Source organism: Necator americanus, chromosome I (genome assembly GCF_031761385.1).
Source record: "Necator americanus strain Aroian chromosome I, whole genome shotgun sequence".
NCBI classification, from domain to species: Eukaryota; Metazoa; Nematoda; class Chromadorea; order Rhabditida; family Ancylostomatidae; genus Necator; species Necator americanus.
In genome coordinates this window covers 19,823,800-19,844,570 of record NC_087371.1, presented here as the reverse complement: position 1 = coordinate 19,844,570, position 20,771 = coordinate 19,823,800, and the positions used below count along the sequence as shown (strand labels likewise).

General features: G+C 40.9%; 1 protein-coding gene across 2 annotated transcripts in view; it reads right to left on the bottom strand.

Moving 5' to 3' along the window:
* The window catches only part of RB195_006262 (uncharacterized protein), a gene marked incomplete at both ends in the record, with an annotated part of 33,134 nt that extends 12,975 nt beyond the window's left edge, over positions 1 to 20,159 (bottom strand). The window contains 3 exons of one of the 2 annotated variants that reach the window (XM_064179257.1): positions 10,610 to 10,722; positions 18,775 to 18,815; positions 19,997 to 20,159. In XM_064179257.1, the coding sequence (XP_064036224.1) occupies positions 10,610 to 10,722; positions 18,775 to 18,815; positions 19,997 to 20,159 (317 nt within the window). Of the gene's footprint in view, positions 1 to 10,609; positions 10,723 to 18,774; positions 18,816 to 19,996 lie in introns of those variants that run through there. The other variant, XM_064179256.1, reaches the window with a different exon arrangement.
* Between the last annotated feature and the right edge of the window lie 612 nt (positions 20,160 to 20,771).

The following is a 20,771-nucleotide window of genomic DNA, read 5'->3' as shown; positions in this document are numbered from 1 at the left end:
TATCATTGAAAGCACTTACAGAAACATGTATCAATGTTGCTGGTGACACTTTGACGCAGTTTCGCTGAGAATGCTCCTACACTACACCACACAGCTTAGAAGATTAAATAAGGCAAGATGGAAGCCTGGATTAGTAACCCGAGTGGGACATTCAGCTGGAATAACAAGCACGCCACGAGTTCCTCGGTTTCCTGGAATTTTCTCATATTGTATACGGCAATATAAAGTCAAACTGTTTGTGGCGTTGGGAGAAAAATGCGCAGACAACCTGGATTTCTCTTTCGAAACTAAGATCCACAAGTCAGATTCTCTGGCGCTATGCTTTGAACTTCACGGATAGTAAAATGAAACGCCAATTCTGTTAGCTAGCGGTACAGCAAATAGTCAGGATACAGCTTGAAGCACCTCTGGGAGAGAAGACATAACTTGCTGCATTATCAAAGTCGTGCATCATGTAACCAAAGAAATTCATGGCGTTTCCTCGTTCATTCTAATGTTGTGGTTGATTGGAGATCACCTCTTACAACCGGACTTTCTTCCGTCATTTTCAAAGACTACGGATTGGAATACGGTTTCTAGGACTCAAAGAAGATCCATGAAACGTATGAGATCGCAAATGTTACCCCTAGGATTTTCTTATTCAAACCGACTAAGTGGAGTTCAAACCGAAAGTTAGGAAAGGAATCCGAAAATGCTCCACTACGTCTTCACCATGCGGTATAGACTTTTCCAGAAAGAATAAAGAGAGAAGCTACAAAAGATATCACTCATCTCGTCGTTCGAAAGGCCCAGAGCCTTACTGTCGTAGTCCGACGAACGGTATGCTACATCGAAGAGGCTCGAAGGCTTCACTAAAAATAGCCACAGAGAAGTTGCTGTTGAACTCACCCTTTATTTTATTTAGGACGAGTCCTCCGCCGACTGCAAATCGCCTTTGTTCGCTGATTACCGATTGAAGGCGGTAAACAGTATTGTGGAGTTTATTCAGGTTAGCCGATTTCGGTGACGTGCTGCTTTGAAAAGTGCAGCGGAAGCAGCTGTGCAGCATTGGGATTGCAAAGAAGAACTATGCTTCGATTCAAAGTACATAACAGAAGAGTTCTGGTGACTTAGCAAATGAATGAATGAACGAATGAATGGTCGGGCTATCGAAATAACCAAAGCTCTCTGAGGCGACAAAGTCATTGGATATGCTTAACTCAGAAAAGTCATACAGAATACGAGAAAGGATCGGATTTCAAGGAGCCTCCGCCGTGGACAAATAGAGCGTTCACCAGCCCAATTTCGATAGCATAGTCCAAAATATGGTTTTCTGCTGACGAACCTTGTTATTCTATTAAAATTCACGTGCTGCTGCACAATAGAGAGAATCGAGGAAGTGGAACACTTCCGCAAGAGGAAAAACACGTAAAACCCAGCGGAATTCTTTTTTCTTGCAAACCGGAAGGAAACACTCAAATTATACAACAGAAGCATAATGATTTGAAAAAACAAAACCGTTTTTGATTTTTATGGGGTTTTCGAGGGAACCTTCCTTGCTTGCTCTTCGAAATTCATATTATTCCCACATTTATAATCAGGGCAGCGGCGAAAAGTAATTAAATGCTTTGAGATTTGAAGAAATTAAAGATTATGATCGGATTACCTTACAAGAGCATCTTTTGTCACTAGTGTTTCTTGGAAAATGTTCACAGTGTCACACTTCTAAAACAATCTTCTACAGATAATTTTTCGGATTTCACCGCCATCTACGCAGATATCGGAAATTTAAATTGAACCAACCCATGGTTCGTACATTATAAGAACTATGAAAAATTGCAAAGGACTATTCTGGGAGAGAAACAAAAAATGCATTGGTAGACTGATTGAGGAGATAAAAACTTCAGAATCAATTATATATTTATTATTTTAGTTTTCAAGCCTGTGATAGATTTCATACAAGTTTTATATTTCTATAAGAAAATCTTTTACAGATAAGTGTTGGTGAGCCGGTTATCAAAATAATGTCTACTGGTGGTTTAGTTAGACTGAAAAGAACTATTAGAGAATGAAGGCAATAAAAGAATGGGTCGTTTACTGAGGTATGTGGCTACGGATGCAAATTATTATGTAAGTCGATAAACAAGGAGCGGATTCTTCTTTATCCGAGGTAAAGCTCGTAGACCAGCGCCGTAATTGCCGGTTATAATAGCGAAGCAAGAACCAGGAACGCCAACACTGTTATCACGTTTCGGCGTCGTCGTTCGTCAGAGCCGAGAAAGTCAGCACATCTGTAACGTTTCCCCCAAACGCTTCATCTGGAAGAAGTTACCATCGAGAAGGGGATCATTTCCGAAACGAAGAACCAAAAGAGGCCAAATCGTTTCGACTGCCTGAGCAGCTGGGTTGCTCAGGTGTTAGTGGACCACTGCGTGGCAGAATCACTCCGCGAACACTCATCGGGAAGCGAGCCCTCTCGAAGCTCATCGCAGACAGTGCCGTAGAAATGCTCCTTTCCGCGTAGTTGCTACAACCACATGGTACCAATCGGAAAATGTGACTCGCATAAGTTCAGAGGCGTTTAGGTTTAACGATGAAGATGCAAAATTGAAGAGGAAAGAAGAGTGCATAGCCGTGACTAACGAGTGGCCCTGTATCAAGACCTTAGCGTGTTTTGATGTGCTTGATCATTCACGGACCGCATCCTAGTGTTAGCGGAGCGATTCTATCATACGTCCATTGATGATGGTCCACTAATACCGCATAAAGCGGCGGTCTAGTTGAAGAGAACTGTGAGTACTCTTCTTGGCTTCAAGGGTTCGGATTTGATCTTTTATGGAATGAAAACTTGTTCTGGTTATTCTGGAAGAGATGGTACGTTATAAATGCTTTGATTTTCCAGGCTTTGATGAAGGCGACAACGACAAAACGTTGGCTTTAGCAGAGAGTATTAACAGTGTTGGCTCTCGCTTCACTTTTATAACCAACACATGGCGGGCACTATGCCAAGGTTCGAGGAACTTCGAATTTTTACGATGCTGAGTTACATATTTGCTTTCTATCTTCACTCATATACCTGTGAAATAGGAAATCCTCACTGAAACTATTGTATTAGCAGCGGACAAGTTTTCGGAAAGCTAATGCATCAAATGTAAGCGGAAGGAGAACGTCCTCAAGCTTTGACCAGAGAAAATCTGCAATATTGTCACCTTATTGCTTTTCAAGGATAGAAAAACAATCGTGGAAAAGCTCGTAATTTTCTGAAGGAATTTGGCGAAAAAGTTGAATATGATCCAAGGAGGAGCTGGCAATCCACAATCCACATATATATTCGGGGGCGAACAGCTGGAGCTACGTGAATGTCCGGTCCAACAGCGTCCAGCGACAAATTCACAAGACATTTGCTGCAGACACAACAAATAAACAAACAGATACGGGAAAAGATGGGCGTGGATGATGATGAGTAGCTATGGATTCGGTTGTTGTGCATCCAGTGAAGAGGAAACTCTAAATCCTCTTCGCAAATAGGGACAGTGTCGAGACAACGCCGTCGTATGTGCTTAAAAAATTGGGATCTAAAGATTTATTTCTCTCAGATGATGGAAGTCCTACGGGATAGAAAAATTTTTTAATGTAAGTATAGCAGATTTTTTTTGATAGCCTACAACAAATCAAGCTCTATTTTTATCTAGAGATTTCCAAAACTAACGTTTAATTCATAAGCTCAAAAAATGGACATACTTGTGAAGTAGATTTTTTGGGAACATCTAGAAATGCGTGCGATTTTTCTTCTCAGAACAATCATATTTTGTAAGAGAGAGTTTAACATTTGTTCAGAGTAATTTACTTGGTAGAATGTTGCCACCTCCGAAGTATCAGTGATTTTTTCATGTTTATTCGAAGAAAACTACTGGACAAGCCTCTTCTTGACTAAGGTTGCTGAGATTCAATTACTGCAAAAGTACCAGCATAGAAATGGTGCGAACTCCGTCCACCAAAAACATTTGATATATTGCGTTCGCAAAGGATAATCACCTCGTTCTCGGGGGAACACAAAGGACTTTGCGGTAGATTCTTCGGCTTCACATCAGTTTCTAAGACTCGCAAAATCTCTGCCTCAAGAAGTTGCCCCTTTCAGCGTTACTACAGAAGAAGAAGCTTATTTGAAGTACGCGTTGACATCGCGCACATTAGTCAACTCTTCTAGAATTCTACAATTTTTTATTCTTTCCTAGAAAGACGAAATAGAAGATGCAATGAGAAAAGGTTGTTCTCTGAAAAAGTGAACAGAAAACAGCAAAAAAATTCACACTTTTTAAGGAGCATAAGCAAAATTTTGTCAATTTATTGGGATTTGTGAACTTCCGGTCTTAATAAGTAGTGGATATTAGGAATTTTAGACCCACTACTATTGGGGACTTTCATGCCCGCCAGAAATGTTTCTCCAAGCCATGGAGGCTCTTCATCCTTTAGTTGTCGGAAAAATAGATAAGACGGGAATAGAACGACGGACAGACCTCAAACGCGATTAAGTGACGCATGGAGGTGTTCGCCAACTTCCCCTTAAGAATTCGGTTAGTATGGATGTCGGCTGCCCAGGCCTGGTCCAGGACAAAATATTTATATATGTAAATAACTTGGCCTCTCGTAATTGCTTCTTAAATTTTTCGGCACAGCCTACGATTCGGATTTTTTAAAAATAGTTTTCTTCGAATAGGTATCCTACTGAAATATCTTCTAGATATTTTTGAACAAAACAAAACAAACAAATAAAAAATGATTCTGTTAATATATATATATATATATATAAAATAAGTGTTTTGCAGTTACTTCCAACGAAGGTGATATTTTCGCTGTAGGCGCCCCGAAGTAAGAAAGGTGATCGTGTTCTGTGATGGTAGTGGTTATAGAGACCTATCAAAAAGTGAGCTGTTTGTTCATTATTCCGTGCTTAACTTACGAATTAATTGGATAAGACTGAAAAAAACTTAATTTTGCATGTCTGCTGAGAAATATTTTCAAGAAAAACAATTGTAGTCGGTGGAATTAGTTTAAACAACAACAAAAAAATGTTGTCGTGATAAGATCGGAGATGAAGTCAATATACTACTTTATCCAGGCTTGATAAAGGCGTCAGGTAGATTGAGTTGTTTTCTGCGAAGCTGTCATGAATGATATCATCATGAGGTCATCTCCATTTCACCCATCAATCACTTTCATTGTGCTCCAACCATTCCAAAAAACTCCTTTGATGGATGTGTTTCTTCGAAAATATCGTAAAACTTCTAAAGCCTCGACTTGATAGGAGAATGGTAAACGAAGCTGTAAGAAACGAAAAACCACTGACTACTTCGTTCTCGTTGTGGTAATGAGATCACCAAGGCAAGTTTTTTTTTGGTTTTTGCCGCAAACAGTGAGCATTTGCCACCAGAAACACAGTATGCATGTATTTTAAGACGTGGAGTGTTGCAGTATGTAAATAATATTTCTCTAGATTAACTTCTGCAAGCTGCAGAATTCTGTATAGTGAAAATAGAGGGTGTCTTATATCGGATTACAAAACATCAGAAAGGGGTCTCCCTAAGGAGATGAAAAAAGAAGAAAATTCCCATTCGAAACAGCATCTTAGCATGGGAAAAAATCCGCGGGGATCACTTCTGCACATCCGTGAACTCGACAGTGTTATTTTTTGAAGGAATTTATGATTCAGCGACTTTGTGATGTGACTTAAATTTGGATTTTTGAGTGCAGCATATTCAAAACAAAAGGTTCAACTTCATTACATTGACAAAGAGTTGTTAGAGATTTTTTTTCGAAAATAAAGATGTTATTGCGATGAGATCGGAGATGAAGTGAATCCACCATTATAGCCGACATAAAAATAAAATTGTTTTGAATATGAAGTCAGATTCAAAGGAAAAAGTCCTAGATAAAATCACACAGCCAGACTTGAGAGATGTATTCTAGAGCATTGGTAGAGCGAATAAATAGAATTAAAGATTAAAGAATTCCTCTGAAATTCTGAAAGAGCTACTTTATCAGGAAAAAGTAGAAGAGCAACAAAATAAAGGTGGGGGTGGCTATCTATCTACGTTGTTAGAACGCCATTCTTGCGCCAGCAGTATGTGCAAAAAATAGTATAATGCGGGGCAAACAGTCGGCAATGACACTTTGCCGTGTACGAATGGATGTGTGTCAATAAAACAAAACGGCGCATTGTGTATGTGTTTTTTCGGGTAACGGAAGTCTAAAAATAGGTGACACACATCTGTAATAAGCCTGAGAGGTACGGGAAATAGGAACTGCTGACGCTATTCTGCACAACTTAGTTGTAATAGTAAAGGAGAGCAGATCATAAACAGACCCGAGGAAGAGGTATTAGAGACAAGTGGAAGTGTGCACGCGAAGAACGAGGGCAAGTGTCGCGAGAAACGAGCAAGCCGAGAAAAAACGCAAGGACTGAGGTCGGATTGTACTGGAAATGAATACGTTCACGGTGTTCGTGTCAACGTTGTACGACGAACAGCACTTGCTCTCATGAGCTCGTAATGTGCCGTTGAAAGTATGCCACTGAGATCTCTCTTAGCTCAACAGCAGCTTCTCACGGCGGGTTATATCAGTTTTTTATCTGAACATGAGTTCAGTGATCAGCAGAGTTATTTAACAGAAATTGATCTCCTAACAGAAGCTAGAAATGTGAGTTGCTAAGGATAACGAAACGAAAACGTCGTCTTTTTTGTTGTAAAATTAAAACACATCAAAACTACCCGATTTGGACCTGACAAACAAAAATTGGCATTTGAGATCAATTAATGTTGAAAATTCGCTACCATAAAAGCAAAAAAAAAGTATGAGAGCCAGATTATTTCACTTCCGCGAAGAAGATAAGCTCAGAGGTAAAACTTACTAACCAAATTGAGTGAATGTCATTAACTTAGGCAAACAAAACTTTTAAAGTACTCAACCGCACAACAGGAAAGAAAAGGGAAATATAATTTATGCAAATACTTTTATGGGTTCTATTAGATGAATGCCTTCCTGAAAATGAAATAACATGAATTCGGACGGCACGCAGTTCTTTTACGGTTTGGAACAAATCCAAGAAGGAACATCATTTTAGAAAATTTGATCTCCAGAAGAAAAGTACGTAAGCCATTTTCTCCTCGATCCTGAATATCGAGCAATCTGAGATTTGATTGCCTCTCAACGTCCGCTGTAAGGTTCGAGATCTGAGACCGCGCTGGCTGTAAGCGTGTACCGAGCGAGGGCGTATGTGGAACGGCAAGTAGAATGTTTTCACTGCAGGCCGTCGACACATTGCATGGATCAAGGTGCCGCCTTGTGAAATTTCTCTGAGACGATGGTGGGAGATGTTAGTAGTGACTTGCGTCCAACAACGCTTCCGATTCTTAGAAGTAGGAAATTTCGTAGAAATCGAATTTGTTTTTTGCTTGGAAAAGACTACCGTAGGGCTTGGACCTGAGCACCCCGCTGTGCGTCACAATTTGACACCCAGAGTTACCTCCACGCTACTGTGAGGTGGTCCACTACAATAATGTGGTTAGTTATTTGAAGGGACGTTTCATGACATACCAGTATCCACAATCAGACACTGACAGTTTCCGCATTTGCCTCTTGATACTGAGTTTTTTGTAGACAATCTTGGGTTTGCACAAAATTTATGAATTGATCGCTGCTGTATGTAAGATATTGTCTTCAAAGCATATTCGATACACAGCGTCGATGATAGCTGAGGGTCAATTTCAGTCCAGTTCTATGAGACACAAAGGAGAAACCAGTAACTGCTTGGCGCAATGTTCCACGCTTTCCTCGTCTTACCTCGCTCCTCATTACCGTTCACTACAGCGCTGCTGAAAATCTTACCAGACAGTCCAGGTTGAAGTTCCGTTCCGCGACGGAATTCTGTAGCCTAACCCACGTTTACCCACGTTTGAGTCCTCTCTATCTTAGAGTATCTTTCAAAATTTGCGAAAACAACTTTGTACTTCATGCAGTAGGATTCCGATACTTACTCACAGGTAACTCCAAACTTTGCTCTTTCCCTCGTCTCCTACGTACGTTTTAAGCGACTTATCAGATTATAAGCCGACAGTTAACTCAATTTGCAGAAATGCTAGTCTCTACCAAGAATTCAAAGAACACTAACAAACTAGAGAAACCCTGCAAAACATTAAAGGCAGCATACCACGAATCTGAGAGTGCGGATTTCAGGTGAAGTATCCGTGTACGGCTCGTAGATTATGGAGACCGGGGTGGTTCCACTCATCTCTCCCTGCATCACTGCAAACTGCAGCCTCTAGAACGCTGCTTTGTGCGACGCCATCCATTGCAACGCTCCGCCCCTTGCCCCGCCTCCGCTTTGCAACTCGTCGAAAATCAATTCCGTCTACTCCGATAGGCAGTAAGCGACGCTACGCGAGCAAGGGTGGCGCGCTGCAATGGAAGTCATCGTAGAAAACAGCATTCAGGGCCGGCTGCTTGCAGTGATTCTGGGAGAGAAGAGCGGAACCACCTCGGTCTCCATAATCTACGACCCAGGATCCTCCACCTGAAATGCGCACCGCCCCAGATTCGTGGTATGCTGCCTCTAAGGTGACACAATATCAGTCTCTTAGAAAGGGAGATTTGCAGATGATTTTGTTGTTCTTATTTAGATAATTAGATGGCCCGTATTCAGTGCGTCGCACTTTGGAGAATTGGGAAACAACTTCAAAGATTTTTTTGTGGTCTTTTGATCAAGATTGACAGCAATTCAGTGCAGAAGAGATTATGAAAGTTCAAAACAACATGGGTTGTGTCACAGCCTAGTACCTTATTTATTTATCCAGTAGTTCTTCACTGAGTAAGTTTTATACGTTTTTGTAATGTTTTTCCCGATTCCTTCTTTCCGAAAAATTCGGGTTCGAAAATATCAGTCTCTAAATCTTGCACCCTCAACTTATCATGTTTTCCGATTTCAAAACCCCCTAAGAAAAATCTGCAAATATCACAGTAGAAACAATTACGAATAAAGAACACGGAGGCTCATTGTACGGACCGATCCTAACCGTTTATAAAGGCAGCGTATCGCAAAACCGACGCAGTACGGAAACCACAAAGAGTCCGTATAGTTCGAATTGTAGATCACAGAATTCGGCCGGAATCCGCTCATCTTCCCCTTATCGTCGTGAAAACCAGCGTGGAATGCGGCGTTCTTCTCCAATAAGTAATCTGAATCCTCCATCCCTGTGCCTGCGCCACGAACAAGTGGCCAAAGTCAAATGTTGTCTTCTCACTATCCTAGCCAGGCAACCAGTGAACCGCGAATTGGACCCGTGTGCAAAGGGAAGTGTTCTGACGTACTTCGTAGGAGCAAACTCCGTTCCAACCCAGTTTTTTTTTATGATAATTAGGGGAAGTTGGGTGGAGAAATGCTGTGTTACCAACCTACACAATCTCTCTATATAAAATTTACTTTTTCCTCTGGTTTTTACCCTAGTAAAGCTACTGAGCCATAAAACAATATAATCATCCGCATTTCCTCCAGAAAGCATGGGACTAAGCATCCGAGAAGAAAAATCGAGAGATACATATAATATCTAGAAGGATTTGGAATTTAAAAATTACATTGCTACAATGATATTTCATGAGATTATAGTGATATACGAACGAAAATTTTTTTCCTGTTTTTTTTCTCAAATATTCGCACTTGACAAACAACTGAGCAACTCAAGTTCGCTGGGGGAAAGTGGGGTACGTACATCAAACGACCGCAGTTTTCGCGTGCGAGATACAGGTGTTTTGGTGGTGAAAAATTCCTATTTATTTGTGAAGCGATTTAGTTTCCGGTTCAGACAATCCCCTCCAGACGAAGCAGTGTTCACTTTATCCAAATCAAGGAATCAGCCGTCAGAGAAAAAAAGTGAACTTTGAAATGGTGAGAAAAGTAGATTGAAGCAACTAGTGTATTATTTCACTCAGATGAAGCGGTCGTGAAACAATCGATCCACCATCGTTAGACGAACGCAATGTAAAGATAGAGAGACGAACGAATATTTGCTTAGTTCCAACGCCATGCAGCAACGAATTGCTTCCTAATATAACACCACGCTTCTGCTAATATTTTGCAGATTCTCTCTCAAGTGCAAAAAAGGTCACATGCATGCCATACCTCAAGCATGCTTCTACAAAAACGCCAGAGAAGAAAAAATTAGAAAATATCCGGTTCCATGAGATCCATAGCCATATTTCTCCGTTTCGAGCTGTTTCTTAAAGGCATCACCCCACGAATCTGAAGTGGTACGGATTTCAGCTGGAGTATTCGTATACGGGGTCGTAGATTATGGGGAGTAGGGTGATTCCGTTCATTTCTTCCTAACTGTCGTAGAAAACGGCCCGAATGATACGGCTTCGAGCGTTCCGGCACACTATTTTCCACAAGGAGTTCGATTGGAGCGCGCCAGAAAGCTCAAAGCCTTATCTTCCGGACCGTTTTTTTAGGCAAAAATGGACGGAATCACCCACCTCTCCTTAATTTACGATCCCACATACGAATACTCCACCTGAAATTCGTACCACTCCAGATTTGTGGGCTGATGCCTTTAAAACTAGCAAATTTGAAATTACTCACCTAAGTGGATCAGCGCTAAGCACTTCTTGAACTCGTCGATGCCCAATAGCTGGTGAACCGGTTGGAGTCTGCGGTAGGCGCCGAACGCTACGTCGCACTACCGGAGAATACATCTGCAACAAAAAAGGAGTATGGTACACCCGTTCTCACAATGCTTCGTTGACGGCTCAATAGCGAATAAAACGAAAAAAAGTGGATTTCTACAGAAAGGCTAGGATTTGCGTCGTCCGGCTTCTAGTAGATCTCGTTGAAGTGCAAAAACATATGGGATATTGCGTCACATTGTTCAAGGGCAACTGCAGATGGCGTTGACTGTATTCAGCCGAATGACCGCGACGCCACCTTAACTGGCGCATGGCGAAGTTGAGGGAGAGTGCGAAACAAGCAAAGAAAGAGCGTTCGTCGCGGCAGCCCCTGCAGACATATTCTGAACCGAAAACAGAATAGTTGGTGGTGTTGTTGAGATATTTTCCTGCTGCAGAGAGAATACGAGGAAGAGAAGAAAAGAAAGGAATCGTTCCATTCATAAAAAGGAAAAAGCCGAAAACAGACGTACTAAAGAGGATTCAAGGAAAAGAGATCAGATGAGAGAAGGTCCAAAAGTCGAATCCAAACTTTATACCAGTCTTAGGATGGCCGATGACCTGAACGGTGAAAATAAGGTCAAATCGGAAAAAATTTTTTGAGTACAACGCAGATGAAGGAACCATACATTGAGAATTATCTTCAGGAGTAGTCAGGGCGATGAATACGAAAACCGAAAGGAGTACGAAAAACTATCACATCAGGATTCACGGAAAACTAGTTGCAGTCTAAAAGTACTGAGAAATTACCTTGGACTCAAGGAAAGAAATTAAACTCTTCTCAAGAGAAACTCAAGGAAACTCAAAGGAAATATGACATATTTCCGTCACTCAATCTGACATGTGGCTTTCTATCTTCGACTGACATGCGAAAAATGCGAGAAAAATGCGTCTAGGAATGAAAAAATTGAAGACGTTCTGATGGAAGACTCCCTTCAAGTGAATGCAATAATAAGTGCAAGCTCATAAGTTATGGAGCGATGGTCATCGAAAAAACGCGTTTCTGCTTTCCAGTTACCGTTTTTCACAGAGATCACGAAAAAGTTGAAAAGGAGATCTCCAGTCATAGTTCTCATTCTTTTTCTTCTTGCAAATGCAATCTAAAATGAAAAGTGCCGTTCTCTTCGTGTGTGAGAATGACTGCAGCTTCTTCCAGAATCACATAAAGCATACAGTAAATCAGATAGTGATAAATATGCCCGGATATATTCTTGGTTATATTTCTGCGTTGTCCCATTCTCGCCCTATTTGTGGGCCAAAAAAAAATCCATCATTCACTCTATCAATGTACAGGAGGTTGTACTTATTTTGGCAACTACATTGCTGACTGAGATCTCTTTGTCGTTGAACAAAAAAAAGTATCACAAAAGTGAAAGTGAACTAGCGGAGCGGAGAGAATCCGTTCTCGATTTAAAAAAAAAATCCACTGTGGAAGACCCCGCTAGTTGTTTTCCATAATTTCGCATCTCATAGAGTCTGCCAAAGTGGGCTTGTTTCACAAATACTACAGAAAAACGCTTGCTTACCACATTCGTGCATGGATTTCCATTACTGAACTAAAGGAAAACTTTGGTGGAAAAATCCAAATATCTACACTGGTTTTCCAAGAAAAAAGAAGGAATTGGCGTGGCTCTTCGACGCAGAAGACGTAACCAAAGGAGGACAGCAATGAAGAGCACTTTTTGCAATTACACATTACATTTTCGTCCAACCAACTGCATAGGGCGTTCTGTGCATCTGAACAGCTTGGGTGCTATCTATGAATAGATTTTTTATTCTGAAAATTATAAGGTTGAATGTAATCGATGCAATTTCTTGCATGAGCATAAGAAATTACTTGTAATTTCTAAACGGAGAAGTAGAGAGCTATATTCTGAGACTGGTAGCCAATTTAGAAGCAGCATTCCTTCATTTCAAGTCTATTTATTTATCTGAAGAGACGAGTGTGGCGCAGTCGGTTAGATGTCCGTTGCATGGTTCGAAACCGCCGTAGTGCAAACCAAGCCCTTCGTCGCTCCGAGGTCGATAAATTGGTACTAGATCTGTCTGGGAGGATAAAAACACTGATTTTATTATCGGCTGGCCCCTGCAAGGTATTGTGGGCCAGTACGCGTTCCAAAAACATCAACGATTACGAGTTGCAGTAAAAACGCGATGGCGCATCCCAAGTGGACCGATACGCCCTTGACTTTATCCTTTATCCTTTGTTTATCCGAAATGTCAGTAGGCGTGCGATAGACAAGACGAGGGAAGAGCACAGCTCTTTGGGATTTTGCACAAACTTTACACACAGAATTGGCAGAATTTACAGAATTGGCTTCCTAACATATTCGTGTGCTAGACGACCAGTTGACTCTACCGCTACAGAAGGTGAGAAATCCCCACGCAAGATCATCATTTTTCCAATTCCAGAATGCTATGATAAAGTCTAATTAGAATTCTCTCTACATCCAGAAACTAGAAGAATGTTCTAGAACTCTCATACGTCACCGTACCAACAAAACCACGTTGCTCATCGCACCAGCCGACGCCAACGTAAAAACGCGTTTCTAAGCAGACACGGGCTAACAACCACGTTTCCAAGTGATTAGGGCAATGTCGGTTCTGGTTTATAATTCGTAAATAAACAAATTAATTTCATCTTCAAAAATTTTTCTACTCTGTACTTTTTTCGCTTGAAACGATATTGTCAGTTGAGTTCTTCTAACAAGAAAAAAACAGAATGTAGCTTTGATTGAGAAAGCTTTCATGAATTCGTTTACTGACGCGAGACCACTTCAACCCGTAGACGAAAAATAATGGTAAACTTCAAGAGGATATCATCTGTCTATACACAGTGGTGGGTTGATCATGATCGGTCAGAGCACAGTGACGATATTTTAAGGAACCTTGAAATTTCAACAGGAAGCAGAGTGAAGAGAATCGTTGGTGTTCGATCGATGGTGATTACTTAGTTTTTTCGTTAAGGCACCAGAGATACAGATATTGGGGACTAGAGATAGGTGGACAGAACCAAAGCAATTCAGTGAAATCCTACTGAGAGAATTTTCTTTGAAAATTTTCCATCCAAATGGTCTATGGCAAGAACAGCGGAACTTATTTCTAAAGTGTACACTAACAGTTACATTTGCGATTCGTGGAAAAGCGTGCTTTTTTGACCCTTGACGTTAGGGAAGTAAATAACAAGGGAAAATGAGAGCTGTTAACACAGCTGCTCCTATTCAACGTCTAACACAACCCGTCTAGATCTGCACGACTTCAATCGTCATAAATTACAAAAATGCCCACGATTCGAGCAATTTTCAATCACAGGATTTTTCCAGACGTGATATGAATGCGTCTCACATAAACAGTGTCACACACCATGTTTCATTTAAAACTTCTTAGTCAGTGAGTTGGCATAGAGCATTCAAGAGCATCGTCGAATATTCCGTTCCTCAGAAATTGACAGTGAAGCTAATGAAGCTTACGTATCAAGTCCATTAATTCACCCAAGCAATAGTTATGTGATTATATTCGGATTTTTTTGGAGCTATATTTATCATTCGTAACGATTATTGTAAGTGTTCTGCTATTTGAATGTACTTTCACTGTATTACATAAAATAATGTAAGATTATATTACTACGAAAACGTTTTCAAACTTTTAGCACCCTGACATTGCATCTCCTCTGAACATAACTGCTTCAAATCCTGCTACAGCTCGGCTCAGTGTTACAACGGGACAACTAAAAGACTATGTTAATGAGTTAATAACGATCCCTGACGGATCTCCAAAAAAAGAGGCTAAAATGCCGAGCATATTCCTTAAAAGGAGCGGGTGTAGTGTAGCGGTTAGAGGATCCGCTCCCTGCATGATCGGTCGGAGGTTCGAATCCGCCCTGGAGCTCACCAAAGCTTTCATCCCTCCGGGTTCGATAAAGTGGTACCAGACTTCTCTGGGACGATAAAAACACTGACTTGACAAGTCATTGTATAGGTATGTTCGTAAGCCCCAAACGATTCTGAATTGATGTGAACGTGGGGGCGCATCGCGAGCGGATTGAATAACGCCAGACGGTCTATCCTTTTTATCCTTTTACCCTTTATTCGGCAAAAATAGATGATGTCATCATTCTAAATGATTGCGCTATTTTTGTCACACTCGCGATTTCTTTTTATTATTGCAACGGCCGATCAGCGAAGTGTTCTCTTCCCTCAGTGCATTGGTAGTACATTTTCATACACGATGTGGAACCATTTCAACAAAGTAACCGTGACGCGACTGCCGACGTTTCTCTCCATGGCAGAAAACATACACACTTTCTTTTGCTCTGTTCCCATCAAAGATTCACCCAGGTCATACGGTTGGAAACGCAGTGTATCATTCTCACTTTGACCCGGTTTTATTTGCAGAGTTAACATACTAGAGGTATCTCGCTATGATTTGCTCATTAGTTTCATTATTTAATACCTTCAACTGTAGAGATGAAATCGTGAAAAAAGCGTAGTTCGAAGAAATTGATCCAAGCAAAACCTACAGAACAGAAAATAGGAATGCTGACGATCTCCAATGAGCGCTGCTTAGAAGTTTAGGAAGACATAGGGCGGTCCCAGTGTGTACATGAACTATTAGCGCCGTTCATTAAAGTGAAATGACATAGGCGCAGCCGTAAAACTGAACCAGAACCGTCGTATTGAGGGAATATTAATATGCCTTTAGTGCTTCTTCAGAACTACTTGTAGGGAGGCTTGGGTAGCACAGCGCAATTTAGCAGTAAGGACAGACTCGTAACCCCTAGATTAATAATCTCATAATCGCACGTCTAGACTGATCTTGAACGAAGAGTCGCAAAGATAAAAATAAAATAAAATCAGGTAAGTTTTGTACAACCAGCCTGAAACCTATGCGGTTGCTAAAATTGTTCTTGTTATCGATTGATAACTACCGCACCTCAGACGCTACAACAGTCATCAGAAACTATGGTTTCATGGACTTCAACTTCAGAATTTTTATCTTCAACGAATGACCGTTCACTTTTGAATAGGTCTCCACTAACCGAATGAGCAATTGCCACCTGCGCTATGTTTCAGAGGACTACTATTCCAAGAATCAGTTTCGAATCCCTCTTTTTAACTGATGCCACATTTTCTGATGTTCATTTTCGACGTAATAGTTCGCTGATACAGTCTGGGGCGAACGTGTTCAACCAAGCTGACGCAGTTCCTTGCGCGCGCAGCAGCGCACTCGGCCTTCGCTACGCGCTTCAATTAAAGGCATCACCCCTCTGAGGTGGTGCAGATTTCAGGTGGAGTATTCGTATACGGGATGGGAGACCATGGAGAGGGGGTGATTCCGTCCATTTCTTCCTAATTGCCGTAAAAAACGGCCCGGAAGATGCGGCGCCGCACAATGATGGCCCGCTCCAGTCGAACTCCTTGTAGAAAATAGTGCGCCAGAACGCCCGAAGCCGTATCTTATGGGGCATTTTTACGGCAGTTAGGAAGAAATGGACGGAATCACCCTCCTCTCTACTATTCCTTATAAGAGTACTCCACCTGAAATTCGTACCACCTCAGATTCGTGGAGCGATGCCCTTACAGCTGCGTTGTCCTATTGAACATGTTTGGCGGCGACTTCAGTTCGGTAAGCCTCCAGCTATGCATGGAGTACAGCCAGTAGCTTACAAAGCACGGCTAGTGCATGCATGAAAGTCACGGTTCAGAGCTCTCATTGTTTATTACACATACTAATAGATTATTATATTTTATTATTCTTATTATATTATCTCACTTTATTACTATTATTGATTTATTATTCACCGCAGAAATGGATAAGTGTGCAGATGTTAGAAAGTCTTTTCAAAATCTCACATCCCAGATTGTGCACACACGATTGTTAAGCATTTCATCGGCTCTTTCGTAGTTCACACTCGCTATTTCTTTAAGGTCCTTATCGTAGGTAGTCTTTTGCTGACCGCAGAGTCCAGATATGAAGACCCGAAATGTGTGAGTACTTCATCCTCATAAAAGACCGCTACATCTCGTACACAGAGGACAACGAGACGCATTGTTGCCGTGTGCAGAAAAAAGGACAGAGGATCGTGTAGAAAGCTTATGAAAAATAAATATGCACAGAAATAAGCAAAAATAAATAGACAAAACAAATGTTTTTTTGTGAAATCACCAATAAACGAACTACCGTTGAAACTCATAGAATTCTTTAAAAGCAGTCAGAAAAAATCGCATGTAAAAAATATGGAAGAATTTTTGATCACATTTGAATCTAAACAGATTGAGTTCATTTAAAAAGAATACATCCATAGACACAAGAGCACCGCTGTTCTCAACCAAAAATCGCACAGATGCCGAGAAATACGTAGAATTGAACGGAATCGAGTCTCACGGCGAGGAACACAAATAACATGTGCCTGCCTAGCACCTGCTTTGGTCGTTTTTACGAAAAAAAGAACCTATGATTAAAGTAGCCAATTCTTTTGAGAATACCATAGAATTATGCTTCTTCCTAAGAACTAAAAGAATTCCTGAAGGGCCCTTTTCAGTTTGCGTAATTTTTTTTTAAGGAATATCAAACAAAATCTTTAAGAAGCATTGCCAAAAGAAACAAAGCCGAAAAGTGGATGTTTGCGCTCTTGCGTGGCTGGCTGTCTTACCCCAAAAAAAGTAGCGTTAGTGTTTTCTAGAAATCTTACGCCATTATCCAGAAGCAAAAACAACACAAGAAGCAGAAATGAAGAAACGACTTCAAAAAGTTAAAAAAAAAACACTTCTTCTTAGTTCCAGACAAAAGCTAGAGGATAAAGTATGAATGAGAATCAGTATTAGATGCGGTACTTCGTTAGATTAAAAATTTTTTGTCAGAGAATCTTGAAGTCTTCAATGTCTACAGCATGAGCGCTTGAGGAATGAGGAAAAAATAAGGGAAAATAGGAAGTGCAGTACACAGCAATGATTAAAAAGCTTTCCGTTGTCAGAAAGGAGATTCTACGGAAACTACTCAGTTAAAATTTCCCCAAGGAAATTTGAGGTGTACCGCTGATGTGTAGATTGCACGTTTTCGTACATGACTATTGGGAAAAGTCTTTTCGACATCGTGTACATAGAGGAAAATTTTTCCTTAGTTCAATATGTGTGGGAGAATCTGAATACCCATAAAGTGCTTCCCAACAGCTGTAAAGAATTTCGTTGAGCTAAGCTTTTATTCAGATGAATACCAATTTTTACTGCAGGGATATGCAAGCGACTCGTTCGAGAAAAAAGATTTTTTGGGAAGTTTCAACATGGACTGTTTTGGGTGGTTTAGTTGTTTTTCCTGGGAGGAAGCGATATTTCCGATTATCATAAGCGACTAGTGCTGGTAATAATTGGAAAAGCCGCAATGTTCAACCGCACTTCATCAACAGGGTGATTTCCCCGTGCTAAGCAGCAGTAACATTTTATGAGAAAGAAAGTAGTTACCAGGATGCATACGAGATTGTTCTACGGATCAGTAACGGATAATCTGCGAATATATTGCGAGAGAGTTCATATTTCTCCATTTACATGCTTAGCACGCACCCATATATTATTCAAAAAGGTGATAAAGCGGATCGTGAAAAAGTATTGATGGGAATTGGAATGAAATTAAGAATAAAATATTTAAGCAATTAATGATGCTAAATCAATTAAGGATGCTAAATTCTAGGCGAAACAATTTTTTCAGATGTAATACATCAGGAAACTAAACTGGAAATGACTTTTCGAAGAAAAAAGTCTTACAAAAAAGACGTTGCTCGTTTTGGGACGGAAGAACATTTGCAATTTTGTCATTTTGTAAGGTGAGTGAGCAATAAGTAGAAAAATGGAACACCAAGCAATTAGATAAGAAATTTCCAGGGCGGCTACATTCACAATAGTAGAGCAGAGAAAAGACCTAGCGCTACACCGAACTACAGAAGTGAGGAAAAGAAGGTCAGAATTCGAGACTACAACTGCAGCGACACAGAACAGCTACATTGCTCGAGTTTCTGATCAAGTGCGGCACTAGATGTACTAAATAAGTTGTCATGAGGTTTAGAAGAGATCGTAAAAAACCAAACCTCACATTCAACACTCCATCACCTATCGAACTTGACAGGCTGTACACTAAGAAGATGGTGTAGCTAAGCAGATTCTCAGGGGACTGATTTATTTAATGAGACACGAGTAAATGCATTGCTGTAATAGCGAGAAGAACAACACAAAATGTGCTTATCAAACACGAACAGCTCATTCATTCCAACGGAAAATGGCATTCAGTGCGATCGGCTGAGGGGGGAAGTAGTAGGAGAAGAAGGACGAAGCACGCGATTGTTCCCTCCTGTACTCCGTGATTACATCGATGTCCACGATTTGATAAATCGATACCCTTCAGCGGGGAAGAAGAGAAGCACGTCGCTAGGAGAGAACATTAATAAATTACCACTTAGCCACGTATCCATGTATCCACACCACAGCCGAATGGACCTCTCGTCTCACTAACTGGACCACTAACAGGAGCTCGTTAATTTTTTTTATGATGGCAGGGTTTGCGGACTGAGGGCACGGTAACGACTTCAGTTAAGCACACAAAAACCATTTATATCTTAAACTCTCTCCGAAAAAGATTATGGCTGAACATTTCGGAGCTACTATGATTATTTAAGTGGCAGAATACTTAATCGGCGTAGCTGCAAGCGCGTGAGCAAATTCAAACTCCCGTTAGCGGCTAATCAGAGACAGTGTGCTCAAGGGAGATTTTTCCGCACCAAGCAGAACCCGGGTAAAAACATTGGTGTATTATGGTGTAAGCGCATAGAACAAGAGGATATTGTCGCCGATCGCTAGCAGGTGACAGTTGACGCATCACTGTAGCACAGCTAGTGGTTGCTCTTCGATCCTAGAGCGGAGTGAACGAGGGATCTCACCACACAGAAGTCTACTATAAATTCGTCGCCTGGAATACTGTTTATAGGACGCTAACTCCGCAGAGTGTCCAAGTCGTTGTTCAAACGGAAATTATGTTTTTAAGTGATGTAAATGCTTCCAAACCTGTCATCTTGTCTCTTAGAGGACTTTAAAAAAGCCTCGGAAAGTACTTTTAAGAACGATGCGCTTGAAATTGTCTCAATAGCTGAACGGAAAGATCTGAATGGTTGAGCAACGGAGCCTAGGGTCATTATTGGGTTGAGGAAGATGAAGGGTGATCAACCTACAATTGGTTCTGTTTAGTTCGATCTTTTATTTCTTCACCGTTTTCTATCCCTTTCTTTCTGGAAAATGAAGCCGGAAAACCTCTTAGAGCTAACCAAGACATGAATCTGCCCACAGTATTTTGTGCTTCTCGTATTCATTAGTAAGCTCGTAGGCAATGAATGCTGAATGGAGACTGCCCGAAGTCTTTGGCTCGCTCTCTTCGAGTCCACTCACGCCACGTTTCACTACCCATGGGCAAGAATGTTCTCGCTGCATAATTTGTAAACTGAGGCCAACACATACATGTACGATCAGTTGATCTACGATATTTGAGCAGTTAGCTAGTACTTCTTTGAATCTATTAACAGTTCAAGACATCACCCCACAAATCTGGGGTGGTAGGGATTTTCGGTGGAGTATTCGTATACGGGATCATAGATTACTGAGAGAAAGGGGATTCCGTTCATTCCTTCCTAATTGCCGTAGAAAACGGCCCGGAACATACGGCTTCGAGCACTATTTTCTACAGTTCGATTGGAGCTCTCCAGCCTTTTATAATTAATTAACAAACTTTTTTTTTTGAAACACACTTCAAAGAAAGAGACAGCAGAAACAGGCTCGCTTAGTGCTTCAGAATCGATTTCAATGAAGGGATCTCTAAGTTTTGTTCTGATGAGAATTGAACGGATGACATGGTGCTGAAAATCATTTATCTGTCGATTTTTTGACTAGGAATTCTAAAATCTTCTCAATCTTTTCAGCCACCATATGAATGTACAGGAAAAGGCCGGTTTTGGTGAACTAGTAAAATCTTCAAATATAAGGAAGAATAAAAATTCGGAAACGTATCCTTGATGAGAATACAAAGTTGGATGCTAACAAAGTTCC